The sequence below is a fragment of the Fulmarus glacialis genome, unplaced genomic scaffold, assembly GCF_000690835.1.
Source record: "Fulmarus glacialis isolate BGI_N327 unplaced genomic scaffold, ASM69083v1 scaffold4709, whole genome shotgun sequence".
In the NCBI taxonomy this organism is placed as follows: domain Eukaryota; kingdom Metazoa; phylum Chordata; class Aves; order Procellariiformes; family Procellariidae; genus Fulmarus; species Fulmarus glacialis.
In genome coordinates this window covers 96,614-115,779 of record NW_009231266.1, presented here as the reverse complement: position 1 = coordinate 115,779, position 19,166 = coordinate 96,614, and the positions used below count along the sequence as shown (strand labels likewise).

General features: G+C 40.0%; 1 protein-coding gene across 1 annotated transcript in view; it reads left to right on the top strand.

Annotated features, from left to right (window-relative positions):
* Nucleotides 1-3,586: 3,586 nt before the first annotated feature.
* Nucleotides 3,587-19,166, top strand: part of CNTNAP5 (contactin associated protein-like 5) — a gene marked incomplete at its 5' end in the record, with an annotated part of 86,095 nt that continues 70,515 nt past the window's right edge. The window contains one exon of the mRNA XM_009584488.1: nt 3,587-3,876. Coding sequence (XP_009582783.1) covers nt 3,587-3,876 — 290 coding nt within the window. The remainder of the gene's footprint in view (nt 3,877-19,166) is intronic.

Here is a 19,166-nt window from a genome sequence, read left to right as displayed (position 1 = left end):
AAATCGTTTTCAGGTTCATTTGCTGCACGTAAACCAAAGGGTGTCCTTTTGAAAGAAGGAACTTTCTCTGGTTTTTTTACTGTGATGTAAACATAACCCCTTATTCTTCTAGCAGGTTGTGTGTGACTGTGCACGTTACCTAGCCCCTCTACGCCTCGTGTCCCTCTTTCTAAAATGGAAGTACTTATTCTTTCCCTGGGAAGCAGGAAGAAGCGTGGCTGAGCTGGTTGAATACCTTTCTCTTCCTTTTCCTCCTCTTACGCTATTGTCACCAGCTCTTTTGTCTTGCATCTGTGGTGTGTTGGGCTGCCATTCTAATCTGAAGACTTCCTTTCAGACTCCAAGTTTTTAAGGCCTCTTTTTTTTTTTTTGGTTAAAAATAAAAAAGGTAGCAAAGGATGTGTTTCTCTGTGCTCTTTCTACACCAGCTGTGCATAAGGAAAAGAAACAAACTTTTGAATGGCGGTAGCTTTTGCCGTCCCAGAGGTATGCTTGCTTATGCTTGCTGGTGACTCTGACTTTCCTTTCACTAGATCAGTGAGCCAAACATATATATTTTTTGAGAAGCTGTACTGATGGTTACTTTTCCTTCAAAGATGGAGCATAGAGGGAATCTTTGAAGTGACCAGCAAAGCACAGATCTGATCTGTAAAAATAATACACGTAACAGATGAGGCATGTATAGATTAGGAAATGTCTGAAATGTAACTCTGGAATTCTTCCCTTCCGCTATTATTTTTTTTAACTCTCTGTTCTGATGTACTTGCTAAATCACAATTACTTTGAGCACAGAAAGAAACTTGATTTGTTTTTCCTTTCCCTTTGCAAACTAGAAAACTGGAAAATCTGCTGTTAGCTTCTCATTTCTAAAAGATCCTGTGGAGAAAAGCAGTTCTTGAATGTCAAAGTTCAGATCTCAGAGAGACAGCTGAGTGCAGCTGTAATGATAACAAGACTATTGAAAAGTAATGAACAATCACAGAGGAAAATAAAATAAAGACCTGTTGCATTGTCTGTCCAACACATTTATTAATGAGTGCTTGTCCCGAACAGTATGTTTGCTGATGTCTTGCCCAACCTCATTTCAAACATGCCAATTAATTACATTTCCGACACTTCTTGGGAAGACTGTTTTATGCTATGCTACTTTTAATAAATTTTTCCTAGTAATCCTTCGTTGCTTCTAAATTACTAGATCTTGATGCTTTTGGCTTTTCAAGTACCCACACAGCACCTTTCCTGGTGAACAAGTACACAGCCTGGAAAGCACAGCAATGTTAACTGCTCTGAAACTCCAGTGTTAGGCGGCTGTACTTCCTGAGCAGCACTGTAGCCACTGTTGTGAGCATTGATTTTATGGCAATTTTTCAAAATTATGTTAATAACTTGCAGTGGGGAGGAGCTTATGACTGCCCATCTGGAATTTCAGCAACCAGTTTGTTCCATCATCTTTTGGTTTGACATCTGACTTACAGTATCAGCAACTTGATGTTTGTCTTTTTAGTAGCTTTTTCAGTGAAGGCAGGGGTTAAACTTCTACCAGCTTCAGAGAGACGAAAGTTAGCTTACCCTCAACTGCTTCTGAAAAATCAACTCTGTTCATGTCAATCCTTGAGAGAATAAAAGAAAAAACAGAGAGACTCTGGCTGATAAGAATCACTACTTTCAGGTGTACAAGATGTATGTTATGAAGTCATTGAATTATATTGTGTTGGAAGCAATATATTGTGCAGAACTGCGCAGGGTATGGTGCTACAGTGTTGACTGTGATTACAGCACTGGGGCAAGTTTTACAAGCAATAGATTTGTAATATTTCTTGTGATTTTAATCTAACTTCTGTGTATCACACGTTGCAGCAGTGTTTCATGGAGCTCCAACTCAAAGGATCCACAAGCAGCATCCTGAACATAACAAGAACCACAGAATTACAGATCTATGAGCAAACTCTTTCTCTCTACCATCACAGAAATTATGAGAGCGTTGTGAGTGAATGTATGGTTTGCTGAGTGTAAACTGTCCTTGCAGTTAATGCCATACATTACTGGGAGAGTAATGTCTCTGTAACTTGCAGCCAAGTCTTGGAACAGACCTCTTTAAATAGTCTCCAGATGGTTGTTGTTACTTGCCTGTCATCTGAATGCCTCCATAATGACAATCCATTAAATCATCTGAGTGTCTTTGCACAGATAGTCCATTTAGGATTTGTATACACCTATTAGAGTTCTGTTGAAGTAATCTGTGGGATATTTGTAGCTCAACGAAAAATACTTCAACTACAATGCATTGCAGTGGCCACACAGCTAATGGGCTCATCATGCCAGTATATTGGGGAGTAACTGGAAAGCTCATGTTCTGCAAGAACTCAGATGAGGTAATCTGGTAAAACCATCTGAATACTAAAATGCACAGGTTTTAAGATCGGTTTAGAAAAGAATCAGCGTTATCCAGGATTTCCCTGTTGAAGCATGAATAACGAAATAGAAATCTCTTGTCTAGATCTTGCCTCTTCCTCTGTAACTGTCCGTAGGTTTCTGCAAGTGAGATTGAAATCTTCCTCTCATCAAATGATGAAAATTTACTTCCTTAAATTTTTGCCCTGTCAGTATCTTGCATCCTCCCTGGGCAAGCAGGGCCTTTGATAAAAAGGGAATTTACTGGATGTGACTCTTAATAACATCGTGGAGCACGTGCAGGGCTCAATCCTGTGAATCCTCATTAAAGAGTTTGCCTTTTACTCTGCTTAAGCTCAGAAGACTGGCTGTTCAGGCTGTCCTTGTTATCTTGCCCGTTGCTATCTCACCAGAACCAGCTGGGAAACAGCCTCCCTGCTAAGCTAATTGCTTCTAATTGCTACGTTCTCCTTATCACGCCAAACTCAATGCTGGTCATGAGCTGGGTTGTTATGGTGCAGGTTGTGCTTAAGCCTAGATTCTGCTTTCTGTCACCTAAGAAATCCCTTGCTCTGCCAGTAAATGCAGTGAAGGAGATGAGAATGGGTTCCCCAGCATAGAAAAGCATCATTTACAGTTAACTACAGATGCCGAGTCATATATTGTTCTGTACATCTAAGCAGGGCATCACTCGGCTTATATGTAGAAAAATCTGAGAACTGAGTAAAATGAGTGATCTGACTTCCAGCTGGGCAGTAAAAACATACTCTCAGTTTTAGCTTTCTGGCAAGAGTTTGTAATTTCTGTTTGTGGTGAGTTTGTGTGAGCTCATCAGCTGCACTTCTCTGCTACCATTTGTTGTTGTAACAGCATGGGCTTGCTCTCAGGTACAGCTATGTTTGCAAAAGATGAGTGTTACCACCCTGAGCCATATTATTATGTCTTTTCTCTCAGGGCCAAAGCCAGCTGAAAGGTGTCTAATTTTCTTCAGATACCTGGCAATAGAAGATGCTGAAGATCTTCTGTGGTTCTCAGGAAGCTTGTAGTTTCTCTCTTGCTCAGCAGGCTCTGTGGTGTTTGCTTAAGCTAGTTCTGGAAGAAACAGCTCTGGGGGCTACACTGACCTGTAACAGGTCTTCATCACAGAGTGACCGTTTCAGAGCCCGGGGTCCTGCTGATCCTTTCTCCAATGCAGTAAAGCATTAGATTTCAACTGGTTTTGTTCCCTGCTTGTTGCAATTTTTTTGCTGTTAATTTCACGTTCGATCCTTTTTCATTTAACAGAAGATAAGATCTGGACTGCAGTGCAGCACAACAACACAGGGCTAACCAGAGTCCAAGGAGCTGATCCGGAGAAGCCATACAGCATGTCCTTTAACTACAACAGCAGTGCGGAGCAGCTTGAAGCCATGATAAACAGGACAGAGTACTGCGAACAGGAGGCAGCCTACCACTGCAAAAAGTCACGTCTCCTGAACACCCCGAGTAAGTGGCGCAACCCCAAATCTTTCCTTGTTAACTCTTATTGATCATACAGCAGATACAGGCTGCATGCGACTGAGGAGGAAAAAAAAACCAAAACGAATAGTAGCAATACAGAATAGAGTGAAAAGCCTTTTACCTTCTTGGATACTACTGTGCAGTGCGTGTCCTCTGATGCAAGAGGGTTAGAGCTCTGCAGGGGAGTTTCCACTGTGTAAGTTCATGCATTCAAAGGGTCTGAAAGATTCTACAATGGAAAGTACCACTTGGAAACCACAAAAGCTGTATTTAGCTGATGGTAAATGGATGTGTTTGTTTATTTACAGTTTTTAACTGTATGTGAAAGATAGAAAGCATCTAGATTGCACCAGTCTTCTGATGTTTGTGGGGAGGAGGAGTGTACCCTCTTCTGAGTCCCATAGTTCTGAGTATGATGTTTAAGGTGCTTGGCAGTACAGTTTCTGGGGCAAAACTAATTCTTCTGTCTGATAGAAGGAAGCTTTTTGCCCTGACTTAATGTAGCAGTAATAGGAAAGCAGAGGGTCTGATCAGTTTGTGTCTCTGTGGCAGCAAATCTCCGGTGGCTACTCAGGATGGCTGCCTTCCACTCGACCCTCTCTTGGGGTCAGGATTTTGTTTGCTTAGCCGGAGAGATGAATGCCATTAAAGGCAGGCTTCTGAATGTCTTCAAAGTCTTATCTGGTTACTTGTAATGTCTGTATGGTCCTGGTGATTCTTTGATTATTAGCAACTCTTAAATTTGTTTGTAGGTTAGAAGAAATCCCATGGGGAGCCTTAAGGGGAGCTTGCAATAGGAGTACCTATTGTGTTAAAAATACATTGCCTACCTAATGAGACGTATCAAAAACCCGCCTGGTTCCAGCAAAGTTACTATAACACTGAATGTTATAGATCCAGTAATCACATGCCTTACAGCTAGTTTATTTTTAAAACCTGTGAATTATGTCTTTTGTTATCATCCGAATTTACCAGCCAAGACCTGCTTATATTGCTAATCATTTTTTAAAGAATGAAATCTTAATATCAGCATGCAGGGTAGAGCACAAAGGGAAAACAAAATTCAGGCATAACTGCTCATAAAGAGGGGGAACGAATGTCTTACAAATACTTTCAGTGTTGCTGGCTTCTGTATCCCACACCACACCTGACATGTTATAAAGATATAATTACACAGTGATTATTTCCAAAATATTTTTTTAAGGATGAAGGCCACAATATTAGAGCAGGTCTGCATGTGTTTACTTTTACACATTTCTCTGAGGTGCTTGGTCATGTGCATGCAGAAAGGTACACTATGAGTGCATTTTGAGATACCTCTTGTATGCAGTGCCTTTATAAAACTAGGGATGCTTCTTAAGGATCCAAATCCATTCCTCCTTTAAAAAAAAAAGTAAGTAGTGATAATCTTGTGTAAAATGACAGTATATAAACTGTCCTGCTGCAGGGCTAAAATTATCTACCAACTGGCAGACTGGCTAAGATGATTCCTGACAGGTAGTTCCTTCTCCACTTGTCCAGGATCAAAGTTGTGACTCTGACTCCTCAATGGAGAGGATGCGACGATGGTGTCCAGCAGCCCGGCTCATGCTCTTGCAGCTGCTGCAGTGCCGCTGTGGTCCTGACAGTTGACCACACAAGAATTGCGTGACTCGTAACTCTTTAGTACAGCTCCAGCTGATAAATCAGAAAAAATTACAATTCAGTGTTATGCATGTGGCAGACACCATCATTTTTTCCTTTCTCTTTTTTCCTCCTTTTGTGTGCTTTTTAATTACACTCCCAATTTTTCATCCTGAACTTTCTCAATAGCCTAAGGCTGTAAGTTTGGTGAGATGTGCAACATGCTCAAAAATAATCATTCGAGTTCTTGAAATGACAAGATGTGGGTAACAATTTGTTCTTTGCGGAGTACTAAGTGTTTTTAAAAAATAGAAAGACATTTTTTCCCCCAAAGTCTTAAATAGCCCTATTATTCGATATTCATTTTGAGGTGAACTATTATAGAAGAGACTAGAGACCTAGTGGTGCTGAACACTATAGGTGTCTTGAAGAGTTCTGAGATTTAAAGAATTTCTGTTCCTAAACTTGAAGATGAGCTACAAGTACAAATAACCCTAGGGCGTTTTGCTAGACTCACTGCAGAAGGTTCTCATCTGTGTTGTTTATGCCCAGAAGTAACTGGAGGGAGTTTGATTTGGGGTCACAGCAACAGAACAAAAATCAAAACTCTTGGGTTTTGTTTCTTGATTCGGCCTAGGCTTTTGGATGCCTGAAGCACTATGTTCTCTCTGTGTTACAAGGGTATCATAATGTGTAATTATGCGTAATGAACCACACTTCAGATCTTCCTTCAGAAGTCAGTGTAGAAATGCACACATGTTGATGACAATGCTGCATTTGTAGGCCAGCAGGAAACATTACATGACCTAATCCAGCCTGCTGAATATCGCTACTCATTAATACCTCTGGACTGAGCCCAGGGGTGAATGCTTAATGGAAGGGCATCTCCCAGAGGTATACCTGATCTTGACAGAGATATAAAAGTTGCCCTTCCTGCAAGGAATCTAATCCATTTCTGAGCTTCCTCTAGTTTTGGATTTTGTTCTTTATTTTTTCCGAGGAGGTGGAACGCATTATTAAGATATCTCAGCTGGTAGCACCAAAACCCCAGATCCTTTTCTTCAGGATCTAAACACTATCATATTTCACAGAGAAGCAATAAAAAAGTTTCTCTTTCCTTTTGCATTTGTAATGTTACTCTGCAGCAAAGATGCGTGTTGTTACATAACAACTTTGGCTTTCACAGCTTTGATGGGAGGGGGGGGCGGGGAAAGAAAAAAATCATGTGAATAAAAAAGTTTCTCTTTCCTTTTGCATTCGTAACGTTACTCTGCAGCAAAGATGCGTGTTGCTACATAGCAACTTTGGCTTTCACAGTTTTGATGGGGGCGGGGGGGAGGGGAAGAAAAAAATCATGTCCCTGGGAAAAGGGACAAGCATGGCATTCTGGCCTCAGACCAAGGGAGGCTCCTGGCCTGCATAAAATTGTTCCAGTTTATATCAAGGAATTTGTCTGTCTTCTCTTCCTACTACCTCTTGCTCTGAAGACATAGGCACATCTCCAGCGGGTGTGATTCAGCGTAGTCTCCCCATTGAGTTACTTGGATTTACATCTGCAATGTGTCAGACATGCAATCTGGCAGTTGGCAAAGGATTTTACTCATCTCCACCTCCTGCTGTCTGGAACAGCCTTATCAGTTCTCACTGTCATACTAGGCTTAGCTGCAAGCATGTCTTTGAAAACTAAAATTAAATTGCCCTGAATGCATTTCTGTACATCTCTGCTATCAGATAGATTTTCAGGAGGTTTGTGAACATCAGAATAGATGTCTGTTCATCAAAGGAATAGCTGCTTTCTCATAATGCTAGCAAATGAAACTTATAATTTATGACCAGTAATTGCAAGTCCCTTGTGACATCCCCACGCCTGTGGGAGAGACACCCACATAACCGGAGAGAATCTGACAGTTGGCATTAATTAGGAGAGTCATCCACACTCTTAGCAAAAGATTGCAGACTTTACCACCGCCTCATCCCTAGAAGCACAGACCAAGACAAGCTAACAGGAGAGGAGGGAGGTGGGCAGTGAGCAGGAATCTTGGGCTACCTCTAAATGTGCTGTCTGTATTCTGGGAATCTGAAAAGAAATTTGGGCCCTGGGGCTCTGATTTTCCTTTCTTTGTGGAGCATCTCAGGTAATACCTAGGAAAAGGGTATGTGTACAAGGATAGGTGCATGTGTGCACATGCACGTTTAATAAAACAGTTAACATACAAGGTGTTTGAAGATATGAAAACACTTTATTAACTGAACAAACCCTCAGCTCTGACTGAATTAGCTCAGTTTTCTAGAAGCAGTGGGTGTACTCAAACGCTTAACGTTTGGGAAGCTGCCTCACATCCACCATATCAAGGACTTTACACAGTGACGGCTGTATCAGTGGCAGGATAGCTTGCTTTACAATACTTGGCTGACAATCTGTCAAGTTTATAGCACATTTGTGTAGGCAGGGACTGAGAAAAGATCAGTCCTAGAGCAAAATCAAAGAAATAAGAATGTCTTTAGGTGGTGTTTTCTTCCTGCCTTCTTCCTTAGTTTTTTCTTCCCAGCAGAATTCCCATACCATGTCACTTCAAGCTTTGATTTCAAACATCCATCCTAAACCATGCATCTCGTCCCTGAACTTTGTGCCTTTCCCTCTTAAGATCTGTCAAGTCCTGGTGTTATATGACTTGCATCCAGGTGTCCACCTCCTCTTCTTCCCTCTGCCTCCCGGCTAGACCTGTATCTTGGTGCCGAGCTGTACCATGTGCTGTCTCCAGCTGTGACCGCTTATGCCAGACAGCTGTTTGCCCTCACCTGTGAACCACTGCTTTTGCATTTTGTACCTCTATTATTGGGGAAAAAGATGCAGTGCTACCTCACAGTGGGGAGCATGTCCTAATTCCTGAGTTTAGACTTTAGTTTAGACTTAATTCTGCTGCTGAGACAGATCAGCGGTGTTTTATCTATGCCCTGTACATTGCTAGAGCTCTTCGTCTGTGCAGGGTCCCTCTGTAGTTCCAGATGAGATCTCCAGTGATGTCAGAGCATAAGATGCTAAGAATGTCCTGCAGGGTCCTGCCTCCAATAGTGGCTGCTGGAGAGATGCAGCTTAGGGTGAGTACACAAGTCTGGATGGCTTCAGCACGTCCCTCACTATGTTCCCATCACCCATAATGCGCTCTGTTAAGCGCATTAAAGTTTATGCCATTGCCAATCCCTTTTAGTATCTGCTGTGGATCTGGTATTCATCAATTTGTCTAATCACTTTTTGGACTTTATTATATTGTCTGCCTCTGCAGCCTCCTAGGAAAGCAAGTTCCAGTAGTTCTCTACTTGCTGTGTACAGAACTACTTTTTTAAAATGTATTTTAAACTAATGTTTTACTCAGTGCACTGAGTTCTGGCATTGCAGGATGTGGTAAATCACAGTTCTGCACTCATCCAGTGCTTTTATAGTCCTTTCAGTTGCCCTTCTTGGACCTTCACTAGCTCTAGTATTTTTGCACCAGAAGTGAACCACAGTGTTTGAGGAGTGGTTTTCACCAAGGTTTCATATAATGGGGACACCACTTTTTAGAGCAGTATAAATCTTTATGGAGAAAGGAGTGTGAAACCTGGGTTCTGATGAAGTTTTTTATATAGATGTACCATGAGAGGATATAAAATGACCCATAAGAAGCAGTCATTTACCATTGGGGTTTCACTCATTATTATTTTATATCTTTCAAATATAATTTCCATTTTATCATTCCAGGTACTTTAAATTGTTATTATGTTACCAGGAGACTATTTGTCCTTGCACAAAATAACGTAGAACAGGGCAGGCCGCCCTCAAAAAGTGGTTCATATTAAAGGGAGTGGTGGGTAGGTGGCAGGTGTAGATTGTATGTTGTAATTATTCTTGGGTAATTAGGATCCCCTTCTTGAGAATGATTGACTTGCCATCTGTCTTTCCACCACCATACCTTGTCTCTCCCCTCCAAAGTGACAGTGTTGACAGCTTCTCACAAGCACAATTTTAGATAACTTGTGCTATATTTAGAGACTTTTGAACAGAGTTCGCCATAGTAATACAACATGCCCCCTTATTTGTAGGGAGAGATTTAGAGGCTATTTTTAAAGATGCTGTATTGTTAGTAGTGTGCAGCTGATTAAAATGCAGGTGGTCTAAGCAGAATAAAAAACCTGCTGCATGGGGGAGGTAACTTGGCATCTAGCATGCATACACCTGTGAGTAATGGAAATATCATTATCCCAATTTCTGACCCTTTACTTCCCTCACCATATACAATTCCTCCTGACTGACAGTGAGGTAAAGTGTGCTATAGCTACCAAGGAAGGAATGGCAGCTGCTTGCATTACTTCTCCTCTAGTCCCATTGTGCTTCTCTGAGATTGTAATGCAGCCAAGTGATGAGAAAGACATGGGAAGAAATCCTTGCTTGGTCATACGCTGTGTGGCTTCTAACCCAATGGGAGGAAAGCATGCTCCCTCCTTGAACCCCGCTGCAGGAGAAGACAGGCTTAATGCTACCTGGCATACTTCTGGAGTGACACCAGAAGGGCACAAGTCTCTTGGGAATACTCCAGCGGACACTGGAGCACCGTTATCTGTGTTTGCTTTAGACACCGCATGCCAGGTGAATTTAAAAACACTTCTCGAGATGGGGACTGATAGAGTGGTGAGGAAGGAGCTTGTATGGGTAACTTCTGTTTGCTTCTGTGGAATATATTCTTCATACTTCTGCTGTCACTGGATATTTCTGTTGTTTTTTTGTTGTGGGTTTTTTTTTTTCCTCTCTTGAATGATTTTTTTTTTTTTTTTAAGTCTAAGGAGCAATTTTGGAATTACACTTCTTTTTTTTTTCTTTCTTTTTTTAAGAGACCTTTTACAGTTTACCTTGAAAACAAATTTGTCAGTCCAAACTGAATAGATCTACTGTGTTTTACCGACATGGAAAGCACCTCTTCCAGTATACAGGAAGCTTGTACTGGCTTCCTGGTATTAATGAAGACACATAGGACAGGTAAATAAAATGTAAACCTAGACAACAGATTTTGAGCCTGGAATCTGGAAGCCATTGCATGAATTGTTATTGGTGGTGCTGTAAGGAAGTCAGTGCTGTGAACTGATGCTGTAAGATGTTTGCTTAACCTCTGTAATCCGTTAGGTTCAGACTTTTGTTCCCAAAGAACCTCTGGTTTGGAGTGAAGTTGATAATATCTTTTGCTCAACCTGTGAAACCTATGGGATGGTATAAGTGCTTATAGCTCAGTAATGAAGAAACCTTGAGTTCAGGGAATTCTGCAATCCAAATAAGAGTTTGGAAATGGATAGTTTTGAGACATGTATGCCAGAATCAAACATATCCTAACAATACCTCTGACTTGAGAGACCCAGTCATATAAGTTATTCATATACACAATTCGAAGAAGGAAAGAATTACACAATTTTTTCAGGCTATCCCAGCCAGCATTCCCTTAATCATGAACAGTGATAGTAGTTTTTAATTTGCAGGACTCAGCATATTATTAACAATAAATAAATAATGGCAATTAGAAACAAACAGCTAATCCATGGCTTGTTGCATTAATGGGTCGTTAGCTATGACAGCAACCTGTCCACCATTCAAGAAAGCAAGCAGTACTGCTGCCTGAACAGAAAAGTGTGCCTTCTCCCTCATTAGAGCCACAGCGGGGAGTGTGTTCTCATCACACTTCCATTTGTCTGCTTTATTCAGCTGTCCTACTTTGAGCATCTTGGGCTCCATTAGACTCAAACTGTCTTACTGACATTAAACTTATTTCTCCATCAAATTTGGGCCAGTGCAGAGAGTGATGTTTTCCGATTCTGGAGAATAGAAGACGTAAATCATAGCGGTGGAAGAGTTCTCAGCTGACCTCTTCTACCAAGATGCCACGTGAGTGAAGCAATAGTAATTTGCATTTCTATTCACATTATCTTTGAGGATAGCAAAGCATTTGGGGCTGTAATCTCTCAGTTTTATGTGTGTTTTGGGTTCGTTTGACTCCTGTTTTAGATCTGGAGAAAAAAGTATGTGCAAACCAAGGCACTTGCTGAAAATCAGGTGGGATGGAGCAAGTGAATGGGACAAAGCCCATATGCTTTGATTTTGCTTTAATTGGTCTGACCTATCCAGGAAGACAGAAGTGTTAAGAGGCTATACACGAAATGAACAATGGCATAATTTAATTATATAGTGTAATTAGGAGAAAAGAAAATGTAAGCCTATGGAAAAAGGAGTCAAGTTTTTACTCTATATAGATTGGGTTAGACTCAGATTCGTTGCTTGTAAATTTTGTAAGTTCAGGGATTTTACCCTCTTTACAGTGTGAAAATAGCCTATGGGAAATGTATTTTCTATTTTTGAAAGTGTGAAGGCAAAAGCAGGGGAAAAGACACAATGAGGATGAGCTGAAGGCTGTATTTTCAGATTACTTTGTGCTTGGTGTTGAAACAGCAACAGAACAAGAGCCTTCCCTAAGAGTATTTAGTTCTGTGTTTTGCTTATGTGAACCATCCGATGTTAAGGGGAGCATAAAGTAGCTCTTCTAAGTGTCTGTAAAAACTCTTCTAAGTGTCTCTTTTGTAAAAAAAAAACCCAAAATACAGAGGGTAAGTTAGCATGCTTGGAGAAAATGTCTCCAGACCTTTGGGGAAAAAAGTTGTGTACTTCCTCCCCTCCCAAGAAGCATCTAAAAGCAATTGAGAATTATTTACCTCGCCACAACCCAGATTGATTTGGGGAGGATCAGATCTGACTGAGGCTTGACAAGTAGCTAGAAAGATGTGGTGACCTGAAAAAAACCAACCCTTTTAAAACTTTCTTTAGAGAAGCTTTTCTCATATCTGCTGGGCCAGAAAGATTGAGAAGAAAAATGAAAAAGCTTTTGAGCCTGAATTTGTTCCAAGCCCCTTTGATAGGAGGAAGTCTCAGGCTTTAATGGGGACTGGTTTAGCCAAGGGGTGTGTTCCTGCCTGAGCTGTCCAGGACTCAAAGCAACATCAAGAGCCTTCTTCCTTTGCTTTAAAGAGCAGAATTCAAAAGTCCCAGAAGAAAACTTTTTTTTTTTTTTTTTTAACATTAGCATTTAGAAAGGTTAACCAATTAATCGACGCAGTCATCCTTTAAAGGCAGTTTTCTTACCTTGTTTAGTAGAGAAGAAAATTGAGGCATCAGGCCTCTACTGATGACAATTTCACCTGAAACTGCTATGGGTCATCACACCTATTTGAATGTACCACCCTAAAACCAATGGCCAAGTTTGTCCAGCCACAAAAAAGAACCGTAAAAAGAGTGTTTCCTCCCAGATGAACGCCTTTGAAGTCGTGCACCCTTCGTGTAACATTTATATAGGTACCTCTTGTGCCTTGCCCTTATGCTGGTAGTGGAAGAATGAACATGTCATCCTGTAGAGGTACATGTGTTTTTCTAGTGAATTGATTAACACGGTTATGGTGATTCAGCAAGAAAGGCTTGATTCTGTGAATTGTTATGGACCTACCAGATTACAAGGAAAGTAATGGTATATTCAGGTCAGTATAATGGGATGTTTGGTATATTCAGCCAGGTAAGGAGAGAAAGCTGTGATTCTGCACTGTAGCCCAGGAATAGTATCCCCAGTCTCAAGCATCTCTTAAGAATCAAAATTTCCTTCTCTTCATCTCCCAGGCAGTGTTTGGATTTCGCTTTGCTGCAGTGGTTGACTGTTAAGGGAGAGGTGTGAGAACCCCAAGCCTACTTTCTTTATTAGACACGCGGATGCCATATGGACAGCCCTATCTTTCTTGTTCATAGATGTTTTAAAGAAAGGTAAGCTCACCTGAGAATGAGTGCCATGCATTCAGAAAGTGTTAGCTTAGCCATAATGGCTTGAATCTAGGTATGGGTCCAAACACACCCAGGTGCAGCAGGCAGGGCTTCAACATAATCTGATCTTCAGAATATGTCTCCAGTAATGCTGATTCAATGCTAAAATTCATCCCACCGTTGATAGATGCTGTCGTTACCCACACTAATTAGACAGAGACCATTACAACTGTTCTACCTGTTGCCTGGTCATACACCGTAGTATATGGTGTAGTCGTAAGATAAGGCTGTTGTCTTCCTTTGTAAAGGGCAAAAAGGGACTCTGTGTAATTAAGAAAGAGCACCCTTGTTTTTGGCAGTGACCCCTATTAGCGCTATTGGAAGCAGGCCTGCATTTCTAGGATGGGATCCATGTAGTCTTATTGTAGCTGTCTTAAGGTTATGTGTTCAGCCCAAGGTAGATGCCAAAGTTCTTAGGCAGAGAGATATGCAACTGAAGGTGATACTTCCAACTTACTTTAGATATCTTTCTAAACAGGAACTGATCAAAATGTATGTTCTCATGCTTCTGCTTAGTGAACAGCATCCTCTCCCAACTCTGCAGTTTTGCTTATTTTATCTATGCTACTGTTTTTTTGGCAGTTTAGAACATTGTTTCTTTGTTTATTTTTACTAAAACAATAGTTCAATGAATGGCGGAGTAATAAATGATGCTTTTTTCCCCTATTGTTTTGTGCTTTAGTGTTGAGCTGTATGGATTGTCTGATATCTACTGGTGATTGAAAATGCATTGTGACCTTTTCTTAGGCTGGGTACTAGGAGGATCTCTCTGTTTTCTGTTTAGGCAGTACATGAAACCTGTAGGAACATATTTTTCAGTCAAATGTACTTTAAATTGGCCAGTGGGTTCATGAGTTGTTTGAACAACGGACACACAAACATTCACATAGCATGTTCCAATATGTCTCATTTCTCTAGAAAACCAGGTTGAGATTAATATCTAAAACCCACTAGAATCAATAGCGTTTAGAGAGTACTGTACTGATTCTGCTGACTCCAAGTGTCCTAGTGCTAGGAGGAAATCTTAATTTGGGCTAAAATGAGATGCAGATGCACATATTTTCTCACCATGCCAGATACACAAGTGTCTGTCTCCTCCTCAGCATAGGAACAAAAACTTAAACCAGATATACATCCTAAACTCAACTGAACTTCATCAGTACCCATCAGTCTTTCATATATTTTTGGGCACATGCTGCTGTGCTAGATTTCTTTCAAATTAGTGCCTGTCTGCTTCATGTACTGCCTGTTTCTTTATCGAGGATGCTTAGTTCCATGTCCCGCTTTCCCTATATTTTTAGTTTGCTAAAAAAGTTTCAAATGACATGACTAATTTACAACATGTAGTGATTCCAATATATTAACATTAATAGCACATGAAAAGCACTCCCAGTAACTTAGTCTACAATCAGTAGCCATTTTCTGTTCTTCTTTTTGTTCAGGCTGTCTCATTCAATGTGATCAAAATGTTGGTAGTGGCACTTGTTTGTAGGAAAGAAAAGATGATAACGATTCCTGGCTGTTCTTTTTCTCAATTTTGTATTACTGAACCTAATTTGGGTCTGACAAGTTTGTTTTACTGATGAATCCAAGCCTATGATGGGATGTTTTAAAAAATGATTAGAGATCTGAAAAGTCATTCTGAAGAAAAAGTAACATCAATTACATGGTATGTTTATTTTAAATACTAACTTTTCGTTTAGCTGCATTCAAATGGTCAGTACAATCCATAAAATTATCTATTGATATAGGTAGAGTGTTCTCTTTTTGGGAAAGTGTGTGCTTGCATATTTGTGTAGTTATGTGCAGATAGATTAGGAGGAAAAGAAGAGTGAAGGTTGACTGTAATTAAATTCTTGGGATAAATGGATCATTGTCAAGCCTGGTGCAAGACAAGTTAGTGTTGCTTACTCTTTTCCCCATTGAGCAAAAGGCTTTCTGTACATTAGCATTTGTTTACTTCCCATTGTCACCATTATTTCAAGCTCTCAGATTTTATCCAGATGAAACTGTTTTGGTGTGTGGCAGAAGTTTAAGGGCTGTTCTTCAGACAGAGATCTTCATGACTAAATGCTAACATTACAGCAGAGAGTGAGATTCTAGGACAAGTGGTCTTCTCCTGAAGTAGACTCTGTTTCAGCTCCCTTTGGCTTTTTCTCTGGCTATGAAAAGCTAGTTTGGTCTGTTTGTTTTGCCTTTTTATCATCTGTCACTGAACTGGGGAGGGTCCTACTGGCAATGGGCATTTTTCAGGTTCTCTTTTGGGGTCCTGTTTCCCAGAGTCTCCAGGTTCAAAGCAGTGCCAGCTTTCTAGGTCACCTCCTTCCCAGTGTACATTTATGTTCTGGATTCAGACATAGAGATTCAGTGTTGCATTTTGTTTACTGCCTCTGTGAGACAGGCTAGGGCCACCAGTCAATCTGAAGAACATTAGAAGTACCTACTTAATAGAGGCAGAATTTTATTGAGTGAATAATTACATCCTATTACTGCTGAAGTAATCACCTTACATACAACCGATGCCTCCAGAGGGAGGTATGTTCTTTCCAAAATGCCACCCTGGACAATTCATTTTACTTCTGTACAAAGCTCCAGAATCTGTCTGACCATATTGTACTACAGGTTGTCAGAGGATGAAATTTATGTTCCATGAAATATGCCATTGGCAAAATTAATAGGTAAATGAACAAAGTGAAACAGACCATTAGAACCATTGTAATATTGTAGTTGCTGGGTTGTGGCACAAAAGCAGAAACTAATGGGTAAACATAATCATATTATAGTGAGAGGAGCTATCAATGTATAGTACACAACTGCGGTTACACAATGGAAAGCAGTCGACCGTTATGAAATATGATTTAGCAGGCAGGCCAGTTGCAGGTAATCTTGCTTAAACAATACTTTCCTTGGCTAGTTTCTTTTAGCTGATGGAAAATGATAAATGGCAGCTATTTTTTTCCTATCCTACTGGAATTTTGTTTCAATTTCACTTTCATAATTTTCATAGTCCTTTTCTTATATTATTCTGGACCACTATACTGAGATTTTAGTGTTTGCAGAAATGTTTCTGAGGCATGAACAGATTGTTCCTGAATATTCATGCAAATAGGAATTCAGCCAAAGGTCTTCAGAGTAAATGTTCACTCTAGCACCTTGAAGTCTTTTTGATGCCCTTGTATTTATTTCTGCTCTAAAACAATGTTTCATAATTTTAAGTGAACACTCAAACAATATCTAATCAAGATAAACAATTCATAGGCTGAACTGTGTTTGTATAACATGATTAAAAAGCTCTGAATAGCTAACGTAATCATAACATTCTATTAATGGACAGCTCGAGAGAAGCTACAGTATCGAATGATTCAACTAAAAAAATATAAAGCTCAAAGGTATGCAGAATCAGTTCCATTGGATTCAGTGTATTTATACTGATTTAGACAAGATAGTGGATGAACTCCTTAGTTATTGGATCTTTCATTAAATTCCACTTTAGTGGAAAACAAACTACAAAACACAGAAACATTGTAAAAATTCAGATATGTAGAGAAACTAACAAGTTCATCCATAGCTTGTTAATGCAGTATTTGCAATCAGAGTCTAAACGCTTCAGCACTGATGGACTGAAAAAGCCAATGCTGTGTTCCTGTAATAGAATAGACAGGTATACCCTGCACAACTGAAGTAGAAGTGGGTGGAGAGAAGCATCTTTAAGCCAGGTTACTGGAGTGGTGCAATATAAATTGGAATACCATCTCTGGCCATTTTTCAGAGCCAGGAAAGGGATTGATGCAGAAGCTTCTTCAAATCGCTGTGCCACTCAAGAGTTTACCCATGCAGGAGGACTTTGTCAGTGACTGACTAAAATAGATTCAGAGCTGCTTTATTCTGCTAAAGTATTCTGTGGTTTAAAGTAGTTGGACCACAGGAGAGAGCTGCATGCTCAACTGATTAGCTTTCTCTCTCAGAAGTTTTCACCCCATGCATATGTAAAAAAAAAAAAAAAAATCAGTTACTTTGGTCTTCACTGAGCAACATTTGAGGGAACATGTAGTGGGGAGTTGAGTCCTAGTAATCTGTTACAGGGAAGGCTGAAATGGTGCAGAGCTAGCCTGGGCAACAGCCAACATTGTTAATTGCATCCTGGATGGCAGGCCAACCAGAGTTATTTCCACACAGCAAAATAAAATTCTGTAGAAGTACCTGAGCTAGTTTAGAACATGGAATTCAATACAAGTGTTTTAGCATACCTTTCAACAGCACATAACTGTTTCCACTGAACAGTACATGAATTCGTATAGCTACTGCCACCTGCTACATTAGTTGTACCTGAGTTTTGACCTGACACTAGTTTCTACTGAATAGACACACTTTATTGCTTTGACCCACTGAAGAACCAAGCACAGCCAACTGAGGTTGCAAATACAGAGATAAATATTGAAATTTTAGTCCTCAAAGTCCTGCTTCCCTTTATCAAGAGAATGCTGTCTTACTGTTATACCATGCTACTTAATGTAAGATATTGCTATGATGAGTGTAACCCATGACAAAACAGTGAAAACTTGAACGCACTAAATGCAGAATTAGGTGACTAGTTGAGTGATAATATATTGCCTAACCTAATGAAGAGACATTACCTTTAAATAATGGACCACATTGTAGATTTAATTATCCCAAGGCAAGGTAGTAGGTACTTCATGCAGACAAGGTCAATTACCTTATCCAGAAGAGCCTGTTTGAAGTGTATTATGAATAATTCACAGACATAGAAATTAGCTTTGAAAAAGTGTCCCAACCATAATGTGGTGAAAGCATTCAATTTCTTTTTTAATGTATTTAAGATAACACCCAAAGGACAATTATGGCTGCTTAAGTGTAAGACTACTCAAATGACAAGAAATGACAATTGTGTGGTCAAATTCACGTTAATGTATTATGCAGAAGGAAGCATCGTCATCATGGCATAATCGTATCAGGCCACAAGAAACTGATTTCAAACCTCATCTTGTAGTTTTAAATGCTGAATGAAATTTGATCGAAGATTGATTCTTTTATTAACCTTTCTCAACAGAGAAGACACAATTGTTGCTGTACTAGCTTTGTTCATTTTCTTTATTCAAGGCTTTTAGTTCTTTGGCTTCCTGGTGTGAAAACGAAGGTCCAGAGCAATTGACTAACCTGTATGTTTTTGGAGAATCTGACAAACCCAAAGGTGGAACCAGAACATTTAATTTTCCATCTTTAAGCAGAAGACCAGTCTTCTGCTACAAGCACTAAATTACGCTGTTTCTAAGACAGTATTTTTCCAGTCTAGGACTATTTAGCATTGAAGTTAAAATGATGGCAGTAGCCGTGGTAGCAGAATGCATATTCACTTGACATATGGTGACCTTAGGTGTGAATTAGAAATGCAATAAACTTGTAAGTCTGGGGAATAACATGCTCTCTTAGCATATTTTGATTCCATAGGCAAAACAATAACCTTAGCTTTCTCTCTTTGACTTTGCAATAAGTGGTAATGGCCAGGGGAAATCCCTCGGGGGCTGCAGTTTTCTAAGATGCCTGGCAAGAAGATGGCTAATTCATCAGGTACCTCAGTTTAAGTGTCTAAATGTAATAGTGACATTTCATGGCCTTTGAGTTTACCTGCTTTATTTGCTTGAAAGGGAGAGTTCAGCAGAATTTTGGAGGGTGCTATAGAATCGCGTATCTAATGAGGCATACAGCCAGCCTAATCCTGTTTCCATTCACGTCAATGTCAAGAATCCCATTTAGTTCA